Here is a 19,913-nt window from a genome sequence, read left to right on the forward strand (position 1 = left end):
CGTGCTGGAGAGGGGGCGGGGCTTATCTTCTCCATGTAAATACTGTGGTGGAAACGACTATGTCAAAATTAACCTATTTGACCGTGATTTAATAGTAATACACGTTTCAAAATAATAATAATAATAATAATTGCCGAAGTAACAACATACTGAAAACTGTTAGTAAAACCATGTTTTAATGCTTTACAATTTACATACCTAGATGCACGTGTGTTGTGTTTATGCAGTGCAACTCCCACCCAGTGGGTGGCTATGTAGAGTGATAGAACAGAGCAGGCACGCCCCCGAGAGAAGGAAAGCAAATCACGTCACAAATTAGCATTTCTAAAATGTTAGCGTGGATTAATAAAAGTGCAAAAAGACAGCGGTTGTCGCCGGAAGAAACTTCAAATACAGAGAATGCTGTGCCTGTGTTGGAAATTGTGTCTGATGGGGAGCTTTCTTTGGTTGATCCTCCTGCTCCAAGTTCTAGTGCATTAGCATTAGCACTAGCTCCGCCGCCTCCTCCAGAGCCTCTAACGTTAGCTGCTGCTGGCGCAACTGCCACCACCAACACCGGGCAAAGCGATGCACCTGACTGCTGGACAACGGACCAGGTGCAATATGTTTGCAAGACCAATACATGGCTCCTTCTTAAAGATAAGAAGCTAGGATGTCGGATATGCAGAGATGTCAAATCTTTGGGAATACACACTGGACAAGGACTGAAACTGTCAACTGAATGGGGTGAGTGTGCAGTGTCTCATTTCGGTGTTGACAAGGGCAAACAACAAGCTAGCCTGATAAAAAAAATCAAAGAACATAAAGAATCACAAGCCCATGTAAAAGCTGCTGACATCCTTACATCTGCTTCACGTAAAACTATTCAACATCAAGTGCAGTCTATGCATAAATCTGAATTAGACACCACTATCAGAGTTTTTCGAACGGCATATAAAATTGGCAAACATAGCCGGCCATTCACAGACATGCCAATTGATTTGAATGTACAGAAACTGAATGGGCTGAACGTGGGCAGGGTTTTGCACTCCAATAAAACCTGTGGCGAAATCATCGACCACATAGGTCATGAGCTGAAGAAAAAAATGGCAAAAGACATTACAGAAAACCAAAGAAAACTCTGTGTTTTTGGTCGATGAATCTACCACTATTAGTGGTAAAACGGTGCTTGTTGTGTGTCTACGCTCAGCATTAGCTGATGCTGAGCCCGAAACGTTTTTTTGGGAGCTGATCGAGTTGGATGGAACAACGGCTGATGACATCACAAAGGCGTTAATGGAGTGTCTTGGAAGATATTTTAACGAGGACTTTTTAGGTCAGTGTTTCGTTTCTTTTGCATGTGATGGGGCTTCAGTCATGCTAGGGAAGAGAACAGGCGTTGCTACCCAGTTGTGTAGTAAATTCCCAAGCCTGTTTGTGTGGCACTGCTCCAATCATCGTCTAGAGCTGGCAGTTGGGGATGTGGTCAAGGAGGGTCTCAGGGCTCAATCATTTCCAGATCTTTTTTGACAAACTCTATTCCTTGTTCCATGCCTCCCCCAAAAATCAGAGGCAGTTAGCGCAGTGTGCGCAAGCAGTCGGACAGCGTCTCCTGGTGATAGGGCGTGTTTTGTCCATCCGCTGGGTGGCTTCAAGTGAAAGGAGCGTCAGAGCAGTCTGGGAAAACTACCGAGTGCTTCCATGATCACTTCACAAATGCTGCAAACGACACAAGCAGGGATTCCAGAGACAGAGCAAAGTACAAGGGCCTGGATGATGTGCTCACATCTGCAACGTTTGTCAGCAATCTGGGACTGATGTACGATGCGCTCACAGAGCTCAGCGACCTCTCTCGGCAACTCCAAAAAAGAGAGATGACACTGCCTACAGCAGATAGGCTCTTAACTCGAGAAATACGAAGTTTTTGAATCCATGGTCACCATGCCTGGCCCACACATGATTACAGTTCATACAGCTCTAGCTGAGAAGTCCTTCAAGGGTGTTGCCCTGCGTGAGAATGGCAGGCTTGTACAGATTCATGCAGGTCAGTTTTTCCGCAGTATGGTAGAGAATCTGAGACACAGAATGACTTCCACAACCTCCTCTCATGTCAGCACAAGAGAAATCCCATTACATGGCCGGGAGGCCCGGGACAATCAGCTAATCCAGGACATGAAAGTTATCCATCCTGGAAGTTGGCCTGAAGAGGAGTTAGACGTACAGTATGGGGACGTAGAGGTGCTACGTTTGTGCGAAGTGCTGAAAGTGGACAGAAGAGAGACTGTTCAGGGCTTTCGCGAATACAAGGAAACCAGGGCATCCCGTTACACCTGCTGCCATGGAGCCTCTACTGAAAGCAGTCCGAAACCATCGCTGTCTCCACTAGTGAGTGTGAGCGGGCATTCAGCTGCCTGAACGATATCCTTACTGCAAAAAGGAATGCTCTCTCTGTCAGCCGACTGTCCAGCCTGGTTTTCATTAAATGTAATGGACCATCACTAGGACAGTTCAATCCGGAACAGTATGTGAGGTCCTGGCTGGCAAAGAGAAGGAGAAGTGCTGATGAAAGAGCCTGTCCAGCTCCAGCCCCTGATACTGATGTCCCCAAGGCCTTCTGGAGCCTTTTCTAACAATGTGAAGTATATTGCAAAGCAGCTCACCCAGTGAGAAGACTTTTGGCATAATGTGCCGATTTGTACAGATCCTGGAGATAGAAGGACTTCAGACCAACCAGGGAGTTATCTGATCAGCTTGGTGTTCAATGTAACTCTTTACCATGGCTCAGACTTTGTTACTTGCAGTTACAGTTTCTCATTTTAGATTGTGCACATTTTGCATTTGTTTTTACATGTTCTTTGTTCATGCTCTTTATCATTTTTCTGAGTTGGAAAGTTAGATTGCATCATAGTTTACTTTATACATATTTGTATTCTTCAGTGGTGAAGTATATTGCAAAGCAGCTCAGCCATGTGAGAAGACTTTTGGCACTTTTTCGTTTTTCGTTTTCTGAGTTGGAAAGTTAGATTGCATTCAAAATGTACAGAAATACTTAATTTTGTTAAAGCTTTTTATAAAAAATGCTTCTGACCAGAGCTTTGTTTCCTTGTCATTAATGTTGAACACCACCAGAGGGGCTCTCACCTGAAAGGTCTCTGCTTCATGTGTCTTCAGCAGAAGATCTAGACTTTGATTGCTATATTTTCAGTTAATATTGACCTTACTGAGCTTTAGCCATATCCGCTGCCTATCATAAAAAATGTTAAGTACAGTGAACCTTTCTAAAATATACAGTAGTAAAGAGACAAACCCACCAGCATTATAGTAGCCAAATTCTTGTTTGTGGGCTGTATATATAAAATTGACTTGAAAAAGTTGCTGATTTTAGAGTACTGGCACCTTTTTCATTCCAATTCAAGCACTGCCTCAACCATGTTATACACGGGAGGCCTGCACATTGAATTGTCCTAATGTAACCTAGCAGCACCTGCTGCTACCACCCTGAATATTACCAGCAACAATGACATTTGGCACAAGGTATAAGCACAATCATTATTTCCACACTTTGGTCGGGTGGTCATTGTTCTGAAAGAATGTTTTAGCCCATGTTATGAACCAATCTAATTATTATTCTATTTTAATTTGAAATGTAATGCATTTTCTATATTTAAGGCTCGTTTTCATTCATTTTCTTTTTAAATTACAACTTCATTTTCCTTGTAGGAAGGCGAGTCAACGCCAAAAGCCAGTTACTTCTTAAGTGTTGAAGAGAAGGAGCATGGTGTCTACACCTGTACCAGATCTTACCTGTATTGTGGACAAATATATAACATGACCTTTACAGTGGTGCTTGATATCCAACCAAAGGGTAAGAAAAACACTTACACCATATGTTTACTTTTATATTTTGAAGAAAACAGATGTAAAATGTTTCCACCCTTTCTTCACACAGAAAAACCTAAAAAAAATCCAGTGATCATATCGCCACAAAGTGGTGTGATTCATGTACATTTGGATGAGCATAAATCTTGAAGCGTGGATACACACACATGGATGAATGCACACATTTACCCTCTTACTAAATGAACAAATTATGGAACTGTATAAACTCTGTTTTTTTCTAGGCTCTCCAAAGGTGATTGATTGTAAAGCTCTCATGTATTCGGACTTTGATGAGGTGTTCTGGTTTAGCACTGATTCATTTGTGGAAACTAACAGCAGCTTTCCCGTTTTCTACAATTACACAAAGTAAATATACCGGCAAGTTCAAATGTTATACAGTTCATAGCCAGATATTTACACACACCAATCATGGCTAACACCTGTACTTTCCTTTTATTTTCCAGTGAAATAAATGCTGACGGGATAAAGATGGCATCCCTAGTTTTCAAAGAATTGTCAGATGAGGATCTATTAAAAAATTACACCTGTAAACTGCAAACTGATACTGGAGGCCCCAACAAACGTCACCATCAGCTTGTGCCAAAACGTATGTAAGAAGACGGATAGATATAATGCATGTTCATATGATTCACTTTCATCTTAAAGGTCCCATGTCATGGCCATTTCTACTGATCATAATTCAATTATTGAGGTCTACTAAATGGATTTATACTGTGCAATTTTCCAAACTCACATTGGTTTCTCATACAGCATCTCTGTAATGTGTATTCACCGGTATTCACTCTCTGTCCTAAACGGCTTGTTTCGAGCTCCAGCCCCCCCCTCCCTGTGAGCCCAGTGTGCTCTGATTGGTCGGGACATTGAGAGGCTCGTTGCTGCGATCTGCTGCGAGGAGCGGAAGCCTGTCCGCTCCTCGCAGCAGATCGCAGCAACGAGCCTCTCGGCGATACAGCGAGAACAAGCTAAATTCATCCTGAGCACACACAAACACTCACAGCCGAAGTAAAAACAATAAGGGTGGCTTGATATTGAGTAAGAAAAAGGTTTTATAACGCTGTGAGCAGTGTTCGAATTACCCATTTGCTTTCGGGGGAGCCCTATTTTTCAGTGCACATCCTGCTACTAAATATGTCACACGCATGCTCTGTTGACACTGCTATTTTTTATTTATTTATGAAAAGCCATGGATACCTTTCATTCCACTCACTCCATCTTTTCTGTGTCCAGTTAAAAGGCAGGTCATGGGCATCGTCAGGTTCGCTAGTGCAGGTGGCGCCGGCGGCTGTGGCCGTTGTTGAAGCCTCGGCTCCGCAATGGCAGGCCTCTCCCCCGGTGCGGAGCTGTCAAACTCGACCGCTTACAGCCGGCCAACTAAAAGTTGTTCCGTTCACGTTGTCATTTTTAGAGACTCCTTCGCTTCTATATTTCCTTTTAAAATCTTGTATTGTTGAAGTAATGTACAGTATGATGCTTCTTGTTACCAGCCTATAGACCTCTGGTTCTATAACTTAAGTATTTTTGTTACAGCTGATGTTTTGCTTTCACAGCGTTAATAAAATAACTGTTTTATTTTTCAAAGAGGTAACCGATTTTCCCTTCTTAATTTACTTTGTGTTTCCCTTTATTTTTGGTACCTTAATTGTATAACATCAAAATGTATCATGTCTTCTTCAAGGCAGTGTCTAATCTGCCTTTTGTCTCCTATCAGAATTGCTATCTACTATTTATTTGTATTTTTATTATGCTCAAAATCCCTATAAATATTATGACACTATACACGTAAACGGTTGCAAACAGAGTAAACTATGACTAAGAAATAACAACTCTTACTTAGTTTACCCAGATAGGAAGTGTTTACTATTTACAGGAAGACAACATCAGAGCCGATTCTAGTTAAACCCTTTTAAAACATAAACAAACAGGAAATCACCTTATCTACACGCACTGTGAAAATATCACACCTCATGTTGCCGCACAAGAGACCGGAAGATTTCAAGCAATGACATTGATGAAATACCAAGAACCCGAGATGAAGTAATACACAGAATTTTTTTCCGAAATGTTAAGAGCACCGATATCGTTATAAATATTTAGAGACACAGAATGCAAACTGGATACATTCTTGGGCTTTTGAGCCTTCCCATTTTCTTGGAAGGATGCTGTCCGAAAAACCATCAAGTGAAAATAACAGGTATTTCATTAAACTTGAATTGTCGTTCAATATATCAGCTGACAACCTTCACATGTGTGTTTAAAAGGAAAGCATGTATTTGTGAACGGCGTCCCAGCCCCTTTTTGACTATCATTTAAAAACAACTCCTCCAGGGGTTCAGCCACAGCAGCACTACAGAGCTGTGGAGGGGGAGATCTTCTGGATGCCGTGCATACAGTCTTTGAACCAGCACAAGCAGAAGGTGTGGTCCAGGACTGGAGAAGGAGATGAAGGAAATCATGGCATCCCGTGTGAAACGCTGTTTCACAGTGGAAGCAAAACATTCTGGAAAGTACTCGAGGTAAATGATCATGTCTTTATCCCTAAATATGTCCGATACATTTTTCTTTTATAACAAATGCACCTGGTATTAATGTCTTCAAAACAAGTTGTGTAATCAATTCTTAAAATAGCTTATTTCTTTTGTGATATTGCATTGGAGAAAATAATGTAGAATTTAGGTTTCTTCAAGTGACCCATTTTTCTATTATGTAGTAAACTGACGACCCCCTGACTAAGGTTACATATTCTATGGATATTTCCTGTTCTGTTGAATGAAAGGCAATTAAAACTGAACAACAACTGTACATTTGACCCAAATAGTGAATGCTTTCAGATGCATTTCAAACACTATTTCTTGTGAATAATGCATCAGATTAGTTTTCCTCTTGTATTTATCAACTCTTAAATCAACTGTCTTTATTATGTTTATTCAATTAATATTTGTAAAGCCTTTTAAAAATGTTTTGGGAAAAGCCACTTAACCCTTTATCGGGCGAGGAACCATATTTGGGTTAACTTCCGCACACCAAACATGGCGTCCCCCCCAGCGACTCAGTGAGGTCGAGAAGCATGTGGTTTTCTCCCAGCCAATCAGCGAAGATCACTCTACGCCATTGGGGAATTTGACCAATCAGCAGAGGTCTGAAACGGGTTAGGGTTCATCTCATAGTGCCTATAAAGGGTTAACAACAGTAACTTTTGAGTGTGAGTGTGTGACCACATGATTGAACTTGTAATAGCGTTCAGGTTCTTGCTGTTCAAGTGGCAGCAAGTTTTTTCCTTTACCTGCACGTAGGTGGCGAGATCCAGTGTGGGATGCTCCACGGCGGAGGAGAGCAGTGTAGTGCTGGAGCGGGATTAAAGGTGGGAAGGTGCCTGCCCAGGTCTCAACAGTAGTAACAACACAGAGGTCATCTGGTACAAGGTGCAGCACACACATAACCGGATTATCCATTTCACTATGAAACATATCAATCAAAGTGAAAAACTCAACAACAGGTTTGTTTTTTTCACAGATGTATACACCAGTGTCTTCTTGGCAAGGCCGAGACTCCTGTGTGGACGAGACTGGGCGGTTACATCTCTGTCAAGTCTACAAAGAGGACACTAGTGTGTTTTTCTGCAACAGAAAGATAATTGATCAAGGACTCACATGGACCCTCAGGAGAGCTGTTTAATGTCACAGCTGCACGTAAGTGTGTTTGTGTGGTGTGTGTGTGTGTGTTGTGTGTGTGTGAGAAATAGTCATTTTTATACACCCCCTATAGACAAAGTTAACACTTATAGCTGCCAGATTATGTATTTTAATGACTTTGATGAGTGACATTTACTCCAGTGCCACCATTAGGTTGACATTTTCTGTTTTGTGAATGAGACGTGTCGATATTGGATGATGATCCACATATGAGATGAGGCCTTTCTTAATCTGCTTTCTTGATGCATTATCATAACACACATCATGTGTTTCATGTTTGTATGTTTGTGTAACATGCATAGAAAAATGAAAATGCAAAAAGCCTTTACAGAAAAACGTACTAAAGGGATGTCTCTTTCAAATTCAGTGTATTCTGGGATGTTACTGCCATTGCTGTAGTTTCCCGTTAAAATAGTTGACTTTAACTTTGAACACTCACCCTCTAATTGTTTTTGTCTGGCTGCTGACAAAACCACCAAGGCTTCCTCCACAGCAGGTGGCTATCTTTTTATGTGGTTGCTGTAAGCCTTGCCACACTGTGCAGAATTACACGTTTTCATTTAAGAATTGTACGTTTTGTGGAGCTTCTTAATACCTTTTAACACATGTAAAGGTTGTTTTTTTCAGACGTTTGGCTCAGATCTTATTTATACAGTGTTTCTCAGACCACAGTAAGATAGATGATAATACAGAAATGTGTGACTTTATTTCCCAAACAGCTGAACCACCAAGTGACCCTCCCAGGGTTGATAGGCCCCGTGGCATTGAGACGCATGAAGTGGAGCTTGGTAAGGGTGTCCACATGTGCTTTAATATGTTAATTATAGCACCACTTTTATTAGGACATTATGGGTTAGAGTATTATCAGCATGTTTTGTACTCGTTGCAGGTCATTCCCACACTCTGGTGTGTGAGGCGAGTTTTATAACTGAGAAAACCTTATCAGTGGGATGGTACATGAATTACGGGTGGCAACCTGGAGAATATGACTCTACTACCCATGGAGGAGGAAAAGTCAGTCACTGCAGTCCCCTTTTCAATGTTTTTTAAATTATGCAGCACAAGGGGTTTTGTATGTATAATTCTGTAACATTGTAAAAAAGAATGACTCGGTTTGATTTGCATGATTAGTGTTCATTATGATGCAAGGAAACTAAAAGGATTTCTGTGACGCAGGAAGAAGGAAGTGGGACTCTACACAGACCAAAGTCTCAAGAGACGCTATCATAGAAAAGGTGACTCTACAACACTTGAACCACAACATATACCTGCATCGCCAAAAATAGTGTTGGAAACAGCACTGGCACCATCAAGCTCAAGAAGAAAATTAAAGGTATTTTTGATTATTGTCGTTTTATTTTTCTATTGTGTTTTATTCATACTACATTTTGTCATAACATTGTAACGTCAATCTCAGATACACATGATTTCTGGAACTGAACAATGTTCAACTTGTGAAAAATCTAACCAAACCCATAAAGCAATTTAATTTCATATTAAGATCCATTAGGCAATGTTTCAAATATGCCCAATATGTTTATATTTACAAAGGATCACTTTGACTATGCTTGATATAAATAGACCACTGATTCCATCTCGCAGGAACAGCTATTTCTATCAAAAGATCAGAAGAAAAACGACCTCACACTAAACACAACACCAAGTGGTTGAAACCTTGAAAGCTCATCAAACAGGATCCAAGTTGGTTTAATAACAAGTTTATCAAACCCAACTTGGATCCTCTTTGACGATAACAAGTTTATTCAAACTAACTTCAAACAGTGATAACATGTTCTTCTGTGCTAGTTGTCAGTGACCCAAGTTCAATATTGCTTCTCTGAAGGCATGTGCACATTTTTGACTGGGTTTTCAGTACATTTTCCATCGCTGGTTGGGTATCCATTTGCATCTTTGTTGCTGATATCTGGACTAGGAATCATCTTGCACATGAAATGGCTGGAAATACAGCTTATCTACAGATCTCGTGTACAACACGGAAAACATGACAAGGGTCAGAATGCAGACACACACACACACACACACGCATCAGACATGCTCACACACACACACACACTCAAAGCACCTCTACATATGGGTTTACTTCTAGCTCAACCACAAAGTGAATATGTTCTTTAATAATAATAATGCATTTTATTTATGGGCGCCTTTCAAAGCTCTCAAGGTCACCTTACAGAGCACAATTAAAAACAAGCAACAAAGAAGATCAAACAGTAATTCAAGACTTAAAAAACAAAGACTTAAAAACAACAATCAGTTTAGAAGAATTAAGATATTGAATACGCCAGTTTAAAAAGGTGGGTTTTCAGGCAGGATTAAAGGTTGAGAGTGAGTCCATATTGCGGATGTCTTTGCATTTTATGGCTTTAACTTCATAAACATGAGATATTAAAGGTACTGAAACATACTTTGAAATCCCCATCTTCATTCCAGTGAATGTACTCAAATGAAAATACATGCAGAAACCAGGTTTCCAAATCTAATGATTTGTTTTCTTTCATGTCGTCCACCACAAATCAGATGAGAAAGAATTTGATGTGTTTCTGTCGTTTGTATGGAGCCCATCAACAGATTTGGAGGGAGTTTTGACCCTTTCCGCACAGAAAGGACCTCATGAGGAAGGTAGGCCGAAACATTCAGTGTATGATATCTGAATTTTATTACATCGGTAAATCCAATTAACAGTTACCACTATTGGCAGCATGTTTATCCAGCATGGACCTGCTGAACACTGAGGAGGGTAAATCCACCTTAGAAGTGCTGCTACCCCGAGTGTTGGAAGACCAGTGGGGGTATCGCCTGTGTCTGCTGGAGAGGGACGTTCTTCCTGGAGGAGGTCAGAGGGTGTGTGTGTGTGTGTGTGTGTGAGTGTGTGTGCGCGCGTGTGAGTGTGTGTGTGCGCGCGTGTGAGAGTGTGTCTGCATGCAAGTACTGACCTCAAGTATTGTTGATGGTTTCTTCTTTCTATTGCAGCATACACAAATGATGTGGTCCTTGCTATACGCAGAAGTCAGATGCTGATCTGTGTCCTGTCAGCTGACTATCTCTCCAACAGCAATGCTTTGTTCGTGCTGGAATCGGGAGTTCAGGTAGACCTACAATTCACAGAAAGGAAAAGATTATTCCCACGTTGAGGGATACCAGAGTTATTGTAAGAGCCAAAATGCTTGTTTTGCCATTACTTATTATTTGTATTATTATCTTCATTTCTGTTTGCATCCCGTTTAATTCTTATCGTTTATCTCCTCCGGCAATGGTCACTTGGGTGTAGTTTATTGTTATTTAGGTCACCTGTTGGATGCCGGTTTGGGAGGATATGATGTAGGAAGAGGGTGAATTTGCTCTGATCGGGAGTTGTACATTGTTTGTTTTCGTTGTATTAAACACTATGGACTATGAATGACTTCGGACTCTTATATGGAATGCGTCACAGCAAAGAGCACATTTTAGCCTCTCAGCGGCATAACTCATAGAGAGTTAGTTACAGTTATCACAGCCATTTTAGTTTCCCAACTCTATGAAATATAACTTTTTTTCGTAAACTGTGCAACTTGGTACTTCAGAAGTGCAAAACAAATGTGGATGCATCACTTTTAGCTGTTTAATGTAATTACGCTACACATTTAATAGATATTGTTTTATATTATCAATGCCCATTATTTTAATCCACACACGAACAACTCAGTTGAGTGGGACTCTCTTCCAGGTCTAGCATCCATCAAACATGACGTGAACACGGCATAAGCAATTGTTGTTGCACAGTATGTTTCCTGACAACCCGCAAACATTTTACTACTAACATAAATACCTTCATCAGGCAAGAGGACATTTGAAGATGAAATGAAACACTTCTTTTACTGAAAGCAATTCTCGAATAACCACATAGGTTTCATTTAATTGATCTATTGACATCAACCGAAACCAGGGGATGCATCATGGAGCAAATTGAAATATGTAATTTAAGTTTCATTTCGAGGGTTAAGTTTATCTTCGCTGACAATTTGTACTGTTTTCTTTCCAATGTTCAAACCACAACTCATGACTGATTCGCTACTTGTTTCATATCTAAGGCTTTGCTGCAAAACACTGCCCTTAAACTCCTGCTGATTTGGACCACTAGAGACTCAGCAGCCCTCATCCAGCCGGACCCCCCGCTGCCAGCATGGTCAAAAGGGCCTTGAAGGTGCTTCCCAGTCTGGACTGGAGCTCAGGCAAAACTGCCAGGACGACCAGCAGCTTCTGGAGGTCTCTGAGGAAGGCCATGCCCAGTCAAAGAGTGAACATGGTTTCCCTCATGCAGGGACAATTAACAGACTGACCAAGAACTTCATTCTAAAATGTTCAGTTCATTTATTTTATAAAGCAGCTTGTATTATTGGATTAAGCACCTGTTGCAGGCCAACGCAAGTGAGGGGGAAAAAGTGAGTCACCATTTGTTGCACTCAAGGAGTGTATGCTGATCTTTAATTTCCATCTGTACCACAACTGTGTTAAGTAATGTAAGTAATAATTACCGTTTCATACAACACCGGCATTAAACATTAAGAATTAAATAAATGAGGGATTTCTGATAGTACTGATAGTCATGATCAAAGTATAACCCAAACAATGTTTACATTTGTACTTATATTACCTTTAATATGGCTGTTTGTAAAGGTTTAAGAACAGTAAACTTGTCAGTTGTAGATCATCTGTTGTCTCAGCATACAGCAATAAACATTTGACACAATACAGATCATTCAGAATTTTTATTTGACTGACTTTAAGATAGATATGTATTCAAGAGAGGTCTCAACAGTGGATAATTATGTGATCCATTTGGGGGAGCATAACAGGCGGGTAACCCACTGAGGAATACAGAGTTTCTGATTATCGGGATTTTCCAAAAGGAGGCACAGGAGAAGTCACTGAGGTACCCTATGTATCTAAACTAATAGGAGTGGGGTAATATTCCTGAAGCATGGGGTTTGTGATTTCAAAGTGGCGAGGAAGAGTTTTTACCAGTACCTAATCATTACTAACTTGCAGTTTAATCCCCCATAAATCATGTTGTATAAGTATTACCAGCACTCTGGTATCCTTTAAAGGCGGTGTTCACACAAATAACAGTATCAGTCCTTTCAATGGGCAAATAAGAAAAATTCACAGCCACATTTTGCCAGACTTGTTTGAGTATTGAGTAAACAAACCCAGAAATACTGGCCCAACGCACAAACAAACATAAAATAAAACAGCCAAATTGTGTATGTCGGGCACAGCTGGCGAACACAAAGGGTTATACAATGGTGTTGAGAAACTAAATGAAAAATAACAATCCATCTGCAGCTCTAATCAATGCTGTGCACACACGCACATGCATGATGACTTCACACTCAAACACACAATCCCATTTTATGGATTCAAAAATAAAACAATATCACACTTATATGTCACACAAATATGTTACAAGTGACCGTAAGAGCTAGCTTACCAGCTTCAGGTCTGAACATGCATGTCACAAAAGGGCTCTTAGATTCTAGTTTTTTTAATAAGCTAGCAGAAAGCAACCTATTTTATTTTTTTACACAATTTAAAACCATATTCGGGCCAATGTATTCTCCCATATCTACTGCATCCCAGTCTGCACCCCGGATCAGAGAAGGTTGACAAACTGATACCTCTCCTCTCAGGTAACATCAGCCAGTAGTGGTTAAAAACGTAAACGTCATGTATTATTATCACTTGCCACAAAGTTGAGAGGATGTCAACACTGCAGCAGGGAAATATTTCATAGATATCTCCGATATGGTTTAAACTATACAAAATCATCAATTAGTGACAAAAAAGGTTGTAGTCATTTACAGTTGGTCTGCTTGGGCCTTCATCTTCCTCTCCCACAGTTTTTTATGATCAGAGAAACCCTGCTTGCCCTTGTTGAAGGAATTGGGACCTGCAGATGTTGGTGTCTCTCTGAAAAAGAAAAGAGATTAGCAACTTCCAATTACTCAATGTGAGATGTAGCATTTCATTTAAAAAGATTCAAAACTAAATGTTTTGAAAAGAGCTGAAGCTAATGGAACAATTATAAAGTAGGCTATGTTGACGTGTGAATTATACCTGCCAATGTTCTTCATCCTCATCTTTGCTTCTGGTGGCATCTCCTCAGGTTCACTCTGCATAGCAAGAAAATAGTTCAAATCAGCCTCGGCCTATTTGTTGTTTAAGGATTTTAAAACAGGACATTACTACGTGTGTGTGAACACTTCACTTACATCATCTTCGTCGAAAACAGAAGCCAGCCCTGACTTCTTTGGAGGAGCGGAAGGTGCAGGTTCTTTGGGTTTCTAGAACAGATTGGGAATACAAGATGTATGCAAACAAAAACATCCATCTTCTTAAAATGCAATATAAAACCTGGATCAACACATGAAATATGGGGATTTGTAGCTTTTTCCCCCTCAACATCACTTACAATGAGGACAACATTCAAATAGTATCTGTACAAGCAGTTATTATTCTGCCTTATGACACACTCACTGTTGCTCCAAGTTTGATGGATATTGGGTTTGACTTCTTCGCCATGGGACTGCTCATGCTAAAGCCTATCTTGGAGACTTTGGGGGGAGCTGGTAGGTCTTCAGAGGAATCGTCCTCATCTTCAGGTATGAGTTGCTGGGATTTGCGTTTGACTGCGGCCCCTTCTCCTCCCACAGAGCTACAAGAGACAGGCTTAGTTTTCACTCTGTCTCCCTCCTCCTGCGGCCCTGCTTGAGGCAAGACAACTCAACAAGGTGAAAACTGCTTCCTGGGAGTTGGAGAATAATAATAATAATAGCCATCACCTTTACCTGTGTGGCTAATATTACATTTATAGCAGTTAACTTTAGATTCTTACCATCTTTCTAGCATTTAACTTACTTGTTTAAAAGCTGGGGACTAAGGATGGTGTGTGCATAACTTACCTACATTATTAGGGTGTATATTAACTTGGTGATATGATATTAGAATATAGTGGTTATCATGCTATGTTTTCAGGGTCCTATGTTCTTGATATAAATTAACATTGTAGGAAATTGATAAAGGCTATATTCGTCTCTCAATGTGTGTTTTAAATGCAGTTTTAATATCAAATCTGTTCAGCCAATATGGGGTTATCAAATTCTAAAGTCAAGAACGGCCGCTAATTTGAGTGCGTAGGTTTTATTGGAGACAACATCAGTAGGATATTAAACTGTAACGATAGGAAGGGGGATTTCATTGTACTGATCCAGGGAAACATACACTGAATATGACCTGGGGAGAAAAACTAACACCCTTTTGAGATGTCTCCTTAAAGTTATATTAAAACACTATTGAGCTGGACAACATAGGACGCTGTGAGACATACATGGACCCCTAGCATGGTGTTTACCTGCGCTAACTACTTGAAGTTATAGCGTTTTGCAAAATAGCCATGCTTACGCCAGGCTACTACGCGAGACCTGTCTGCAATTAACTTTAGTTATCACGTTAGCCCGATAGTTAATATATAGCCAGCGACATTTCCATTGTATATGTTAATACAACGCGAATTGTTACTACGCATTAGCTGCTAGTCAATGATACGTAGCTAACATCGAGTTAGCTTGAAGTTGCACACACGTTCACTCTGTCTGACATTAGCTGGGGCACGTCTCATTCTGTAAGCAGCAAAGCAAGCTAATGGAAATAACTGACTACTTCTCAACCACATTTAGACGTTAAAATAGCTCAAATATCACCTCCGTCGTCGGTGCAAGCCCTTCTGTTTTGCTTGTAATCCGCCATCCTTCTGTGTGAGAATTTGAAATGTGTTTAGGCCACTGCTCTTCTCCGAGCGCTGTGGGACAATCAATGTGAGGTGAACGTCGAAGAACAAGAAAGAGACGTCACGTATGAAATGACAACACCTTCCACGTGAGTGTAAAAGTACAATATTTGTACAGTCATTTTGAATGTCAGTCCTTTTAAATTGTCTGATGATGGTGTTAGTGTCTTCAAGTTCAAGCATAACTATTATGAGGTAAAACCATAGACCAGGGCTATTCAATTAGTTTGGAATGGGGGCCCCGGTTGATGAAAATGATCCAAAGCAAGGGGCCGGGAAAAAAATGGCTTGAAATATGAGCAATCATATTAAGAGCTTCAGATACAGTAAATACTACAGCAGGTCACCCTTGGAAAAGAGATCAATGATCTCAATGGGATTCACCTGCATAAATAAAGGTTTGAAATGAAATGACTACCAGCATAGTGGAGTGCATATATTTTTGTTTAATTAAATCAAACATAGCCCCAAGGCCTTTATAAATGGCAAGTTCAGAACTCAGTACATGTGAAGCTAATATAACCATCAACATCATTAGATTTAGATTAAATTATCTAATAATTCACACAAAATAGCAATTTAGGGCCATACACAAACAACAGTGCATATTATGGTATAATAACAATAAAGACAAGTGCGCCATACCACATCAATTGCTTAATTAAAAGCAAAAACAATTATCAAAAGACTTGTATTAATTATCAAACCACAACACACAGCCTTTTAAAACTCAAACCTTTTTTGATTAACATAGTGATATGTATGTGATATGTGATATAGTATGCAACCAACTTGGCAGATATGTGCCATCTAATGAGAGAAATGGCATTTCTTCGATTTAGCAAGAGCAGGGAAGTCGGGAGTATACGTTGTCATGGCAATACGCATACAGTGATGCAGATGCTGGTCAGTGAGGGATGCTCGATTATTAGTTTTTATGGCATTCATGCATGGGCGTCGCAGCCATTATATGAGGGTGGGACAAGTCCCCCCCACTTTTTGAAATGATTAGTTTAGACCAGCGGCGTAGCTGTGGGTGGGCCCGGGTGGGCCTGGGCCCACCCACATGCACGTCTGGCCCACCCACAGCCAATCAGCGCTTCATAGCGCAGAGCCGGGAAGCCCAGAAGGAAGTGCCACAAACTGCAGTTCATCTAGTGGCCGACAGGGGATGGATGCGAAAAAGGAGCAATTCCCATAGACCCCCATGTTAAAATGCCCAACTTTACAGCAGAAATAACATGTTTCTAGCCTGGATCCAATAAAACTTATTCTGGATATAGTTAGATTCCACCTTCATGACAATGGAATAGGGAGTGCATTTTTTTTACCGTGAGTTTTTATAGTAAGTAAAGTAACTTTTGCCGTGAGTGAATGAAAGTATTATTTCTTCTTGAGGTCTGCAGTTTAGCGTGTACACATTTGCTGAATATGAAAAACACTCAGTGTGTGCCCACTGTGCGACTGTCAAGGATAAACAACCTGTGCCCCCGATATATGTTGTATGTATTATTGCTACACAAACATTACATTGCAGTTTAAGTGTCGCCAACTCCGTTTAAGAGATCTCTCCCCCGTCTGTGTGCGAGGGGGCGGGGCAGTTTACACACACGCAGCTGCAACATGCAGCAACACACACACACACACGGAGGAGATGGCGGAAAGAACGCGCTCCGAGGTGTGGTTAAACTATAGCCGTGTCGATGTGGACAATACTCGTTACCAAAAGTGCAATAAGCGTTTAGCATGTAAGGGCGGTAACACGAGCAATTTGTCTAAACATTTAGCAAAAGTGCTCCACATTCAGACGGAGGAATGCACCGGGTTCGACTGTCTTTCTAGTAGCTCTGTAGCCCCGTCCACGAGTAACGTTTCCACGTCAGGTGTTATGTATGCTAGCAGCAACACACCGAGTTAACTCCATGATACAAACATGGGTTAATGATTAGAGGAAACTGAGTTATTTATTTAGTTAAAGTTTCAGCTATTCTGTTTACAATTCTGTCATCACATTATTTAATACGATTTGTTAAAACGTTGTTGTTTCTTTTGATGTGAAATATTATGTATTTAATTTAAATAAAAAGCAATGTTAGTTTTGTTCACAATTTGTTTAGTTAGTTTACCTTATTTTTTTCTCCAAAAGAACAGATAAAAGTAATGTTAAAGGACCGGATCGATAAGACATATAAATACTTTATTGTCATTTCAACAAGACACAGAGTGTACTATTAAAACGAAATGTCGTTGTACTGGCTTACAGGAACAGGACAATATAAAAAACGTGCTAAAATTGTACATATGAAATAAATAATAGTGACGTGGTGCTGATAAATTAAAGATAAAGTGTGCGTTTAAAATATAAAGACTTACTATACATATAAATAAATAGACATACTATATAACAAATATGTGCTCTTTACACAGCGTAATGTAATCTTTATGTTACTGGTCTACTTGCTGTTCAGCAGTCTGATGGCTTGGGGAAAAAGCTATTGCAGAATCTGGCTGTTCTGCTCTTAATGCTGCGGAACCTCTTGCCGGAGGGCAGCAGGGAGAACAGAGCATGGTGAGGATGAGTGGGGTCCTTTCAAAATGTTCTGGGCTTTGTCAGTGCACGTTTCTGAGCGGTGTCCTCTGATGGGAGGGAGAGACACTCCGATGATCTTCTCTGCTGTCCTGAACCCACTCTCCTCTGCAGAGACTGTCCAGTTCTTTGGCGTTGCGCTCTCTCGACCAGATGGAGATGCGCTGGTCAGCATGCCTCTCTATGGTTCCTCTGTAGAACGTGGTTGAGGATGGGAGGAGGGAAGCTGCGCAGGAAGTGTAGGCGCTGCCTGTGCCTTCTTAAATGAGTGATGTCGTGTGAGTGGAACAGGTCAGACTGCTTGTAGATGCACCCCTAGGAACTTGGTGCTGTCTGTAGTCTTCACTGCTGTGCCGTTGATGTGGAGTGGTGGGTGACAGTGCTTTTTGTTCCTGAAGTCGACAATGATCTCTTTTGTTTTATCGACATTCAGGATCAGGTTGTTGGTGTTACACCAGTCTGTCAGTTTCACCTCCTCCCTGTAGGCCTGTTCGTTGTTGTCCCTGATGAGTCCCACCACTGTTGTATCGTCCGCGTACTTTATGATGTGGTTGGTACTGAACCTGGAGCATAAGCATAAGCGCTATCGATAAAAGTAGTAGTACCGTTAAAGCCTTAACGATACCCATCCCTATGTGGATGTCAGTTTTACACACATTCTGAGGCCGCCGTGCCTATGTTTTTGTTTTCACTGCTAATTTATGCTTATGTTCTATTAGTGCATTAAAAAATCATTAAAATCATTAATGAAGTTTCAGCTCAGACCCCACGCTTAATATGTCTCCCCCTGGCCCACCTACATTTCTCCAGGCCCACCCACACAATAATTCCTGGCTACGCCACTGGTTTAGACCCCCCACTTTTACCATGTGGAAAGTCCGTGAATCGGTCTATCCACTCACCGCACTTCGTAGAGCGCTGTGTCAGTGCTTCACGATCAAATCCATTCCACTTGCTTATTGAGAGAATGCCCAAATCAATGAAACTCCGTACCATGTTTTCACTGCTACTTTGTACCAAGGCAGATTCTCACATTGCGCGCGCATGTTCAAGGAGTGTTGCCATAGTTGGACAGCTCAGATCTGTTGTATGAAGCGATGCCGGTAGCGGAGGTAACGGCCCGTCTACACTACAGGCGTCAACAAAGCTTAAAGCTTGGCGATTTTTTGCTACCAACGCGACCAACAACCAATCACATGAATCTCCCGCCCCCGACATACAAAGCAATAGCAATGTTAAAACGAAGTAAACTGGATATAAACTCCCCAAACAGGCGAAAACCTACCAGTTTCACCCACTGTCTCTGCCACCTCCCTCCATGCCTGGTTCCTCCGGTTTGTATCCCGGTAAATAGTTCTGGTCGTAAAGAACCGGGTGATGTGCTACCGTAATTTCTCGTTTGGAATATGAGGAAATGAACTGCGGTCTGGCTCTCCCAGCTTGCACGCGGTTTGATTGGCTAGCGCTTGTACTGGCGGGTTTGCATAAACGGGATTTGATTGGCTGACGCCAGCTTTCGAGCAAGCATCGAGCCTCAAAAGTTGAACATTGTTCAACTTTTGACGCCGATAGACGCTCGCGATGCTTGCAACGCCTTGCCATGCTACCCACAATGCAGTTCGGCGAAGTTTGAAAATATCCTACGTCACATTCAAATGAATGGGCGAAGCGTTGAAAGCATTTTTTTGACGCCTGTAGTGTAGACGGGCTTACGGCACACACACCAAGTGTTCAGGAAATGGTTAATACAGCGAAAATCAAAGCTGACGATCTCTTGGTTTGATATGTTTTCTCCCCAGACAACATGGACATAAGAACATTTTTTCAAAGAAGAGGAAAGTAAGTCTTCAGCTGGTAGCAGTTAATCAGTTAACAGTGATGGCGGCGGCGGCAAAAGCGTTCACTTCTGGAGAGG

At 41.1% G+C, this 19,913-nt stretch overlaps 3 protein-coding genes across 4 annotated transcripts in view; 2 read left to right on the top strand and 1 right to left on the bottom strand.

Annotated features, from left to right (window-relative positions):
- Window positions 1-5,464, top strand: part of LOC117549400 (interleukin-1 receptor accessory protein-like) — a 62,581-nt gene extending 57,117 nt beyond the window's left edge. Inside the window, exons 8-9 of the mRNA XM_034221283.1 lie at window positions 4,323-4,465; window positions 5,107-5,464. Of these exons, the coding sequence (XP_034077174.1) occupies window positions 4,323-4,465; window positions 5,107-5,177 (214 nt within the window). The 3' untranslated portion in view covers window positions 5,178-5,464. The remainder of the gene's footprint in view (window positions 1-4,322; window positions 4,466-5,106) is intronic.
- A 183-nt stretch (window positions 5,465-5,647) lies between these two features.
- LOC117549306 (interleukin-18 receptor accessory protein-like) lies at window positions 5,648-12,317 on the top strand. The gene is given in 14 exon segments (XM_034221081.1): window positions 5,648-6,070; window positions 6,205-6,392; window positions 7,390-7,545; window positions 8,288-8,372; window positions 8,458-8,534; window positions 8,536-8,582; window positions 8,752-8,827; window positions 8,829-8,901; window positions 9,442-9,579; window positions 10,107-10,208; window positions 10,288-10,422; window positions 10,560-10,675; window positions 11,657-11,740; window positions 11,743-12,317. Coding segments are annotated over 14 exon segments (1,527 nt in total). The 5' UTR covers window positions 5,648-5,982; the 3' UTR covers window positions 11,905-12,317.
- On the bottom strand, window positions 12,318-15,462 carry pcnp (PEST proteolytic signal containing nuclear protein). Of its 2 annotated transcripts, none has more exons than XM_034221288.1 (5): window positions 15,326-15,462; window positions 14,103-14,329; window positions 13,838-13,909; window positions 13,683-13,738; window positions 12,318-13,535 (listed from the first exon to the last, which is right to left on the bottom strand). In XM_034221288.1, exons 1-5 carry the CDS (start codon window positions 15,369-15,371, stop codon window positions 13,424-13,426), a joined length of 513 nt encoding a protein of 170 aa, XP_034077179.1. In that variant the 5' UTR covers window positions 15,372-15,462; the 3' UTR covers window positions 12,318-13,423. The 2 variants fall into 2 exon arrangements, with proteins under 2 accessions (XP_034077179.1, XP_034077178.1); XM_034221287.1 differs by having other exon boundaries at window positions 14,103-14,332; window positions 15,326-15,438.
- Window positions 15,463-19,913: the final 4,451 nt, after the last annotated feature.

Source organism: Gymnodraco acuticeps, unplaced genomic scaffold (genome assembly GCF_902827175.1).
Source record: "Gymnodraco acuticeps unplaced genomic scaffold, fGymAcu1.1, whole genome shotgun sequence".
Lineage (NCBI taxonomy): Eukaryota > Metazoa > Chordata > Actinopteri > Perciformes > Bathydraconidae > Gymnodraco > Gymnodraco acuticeps.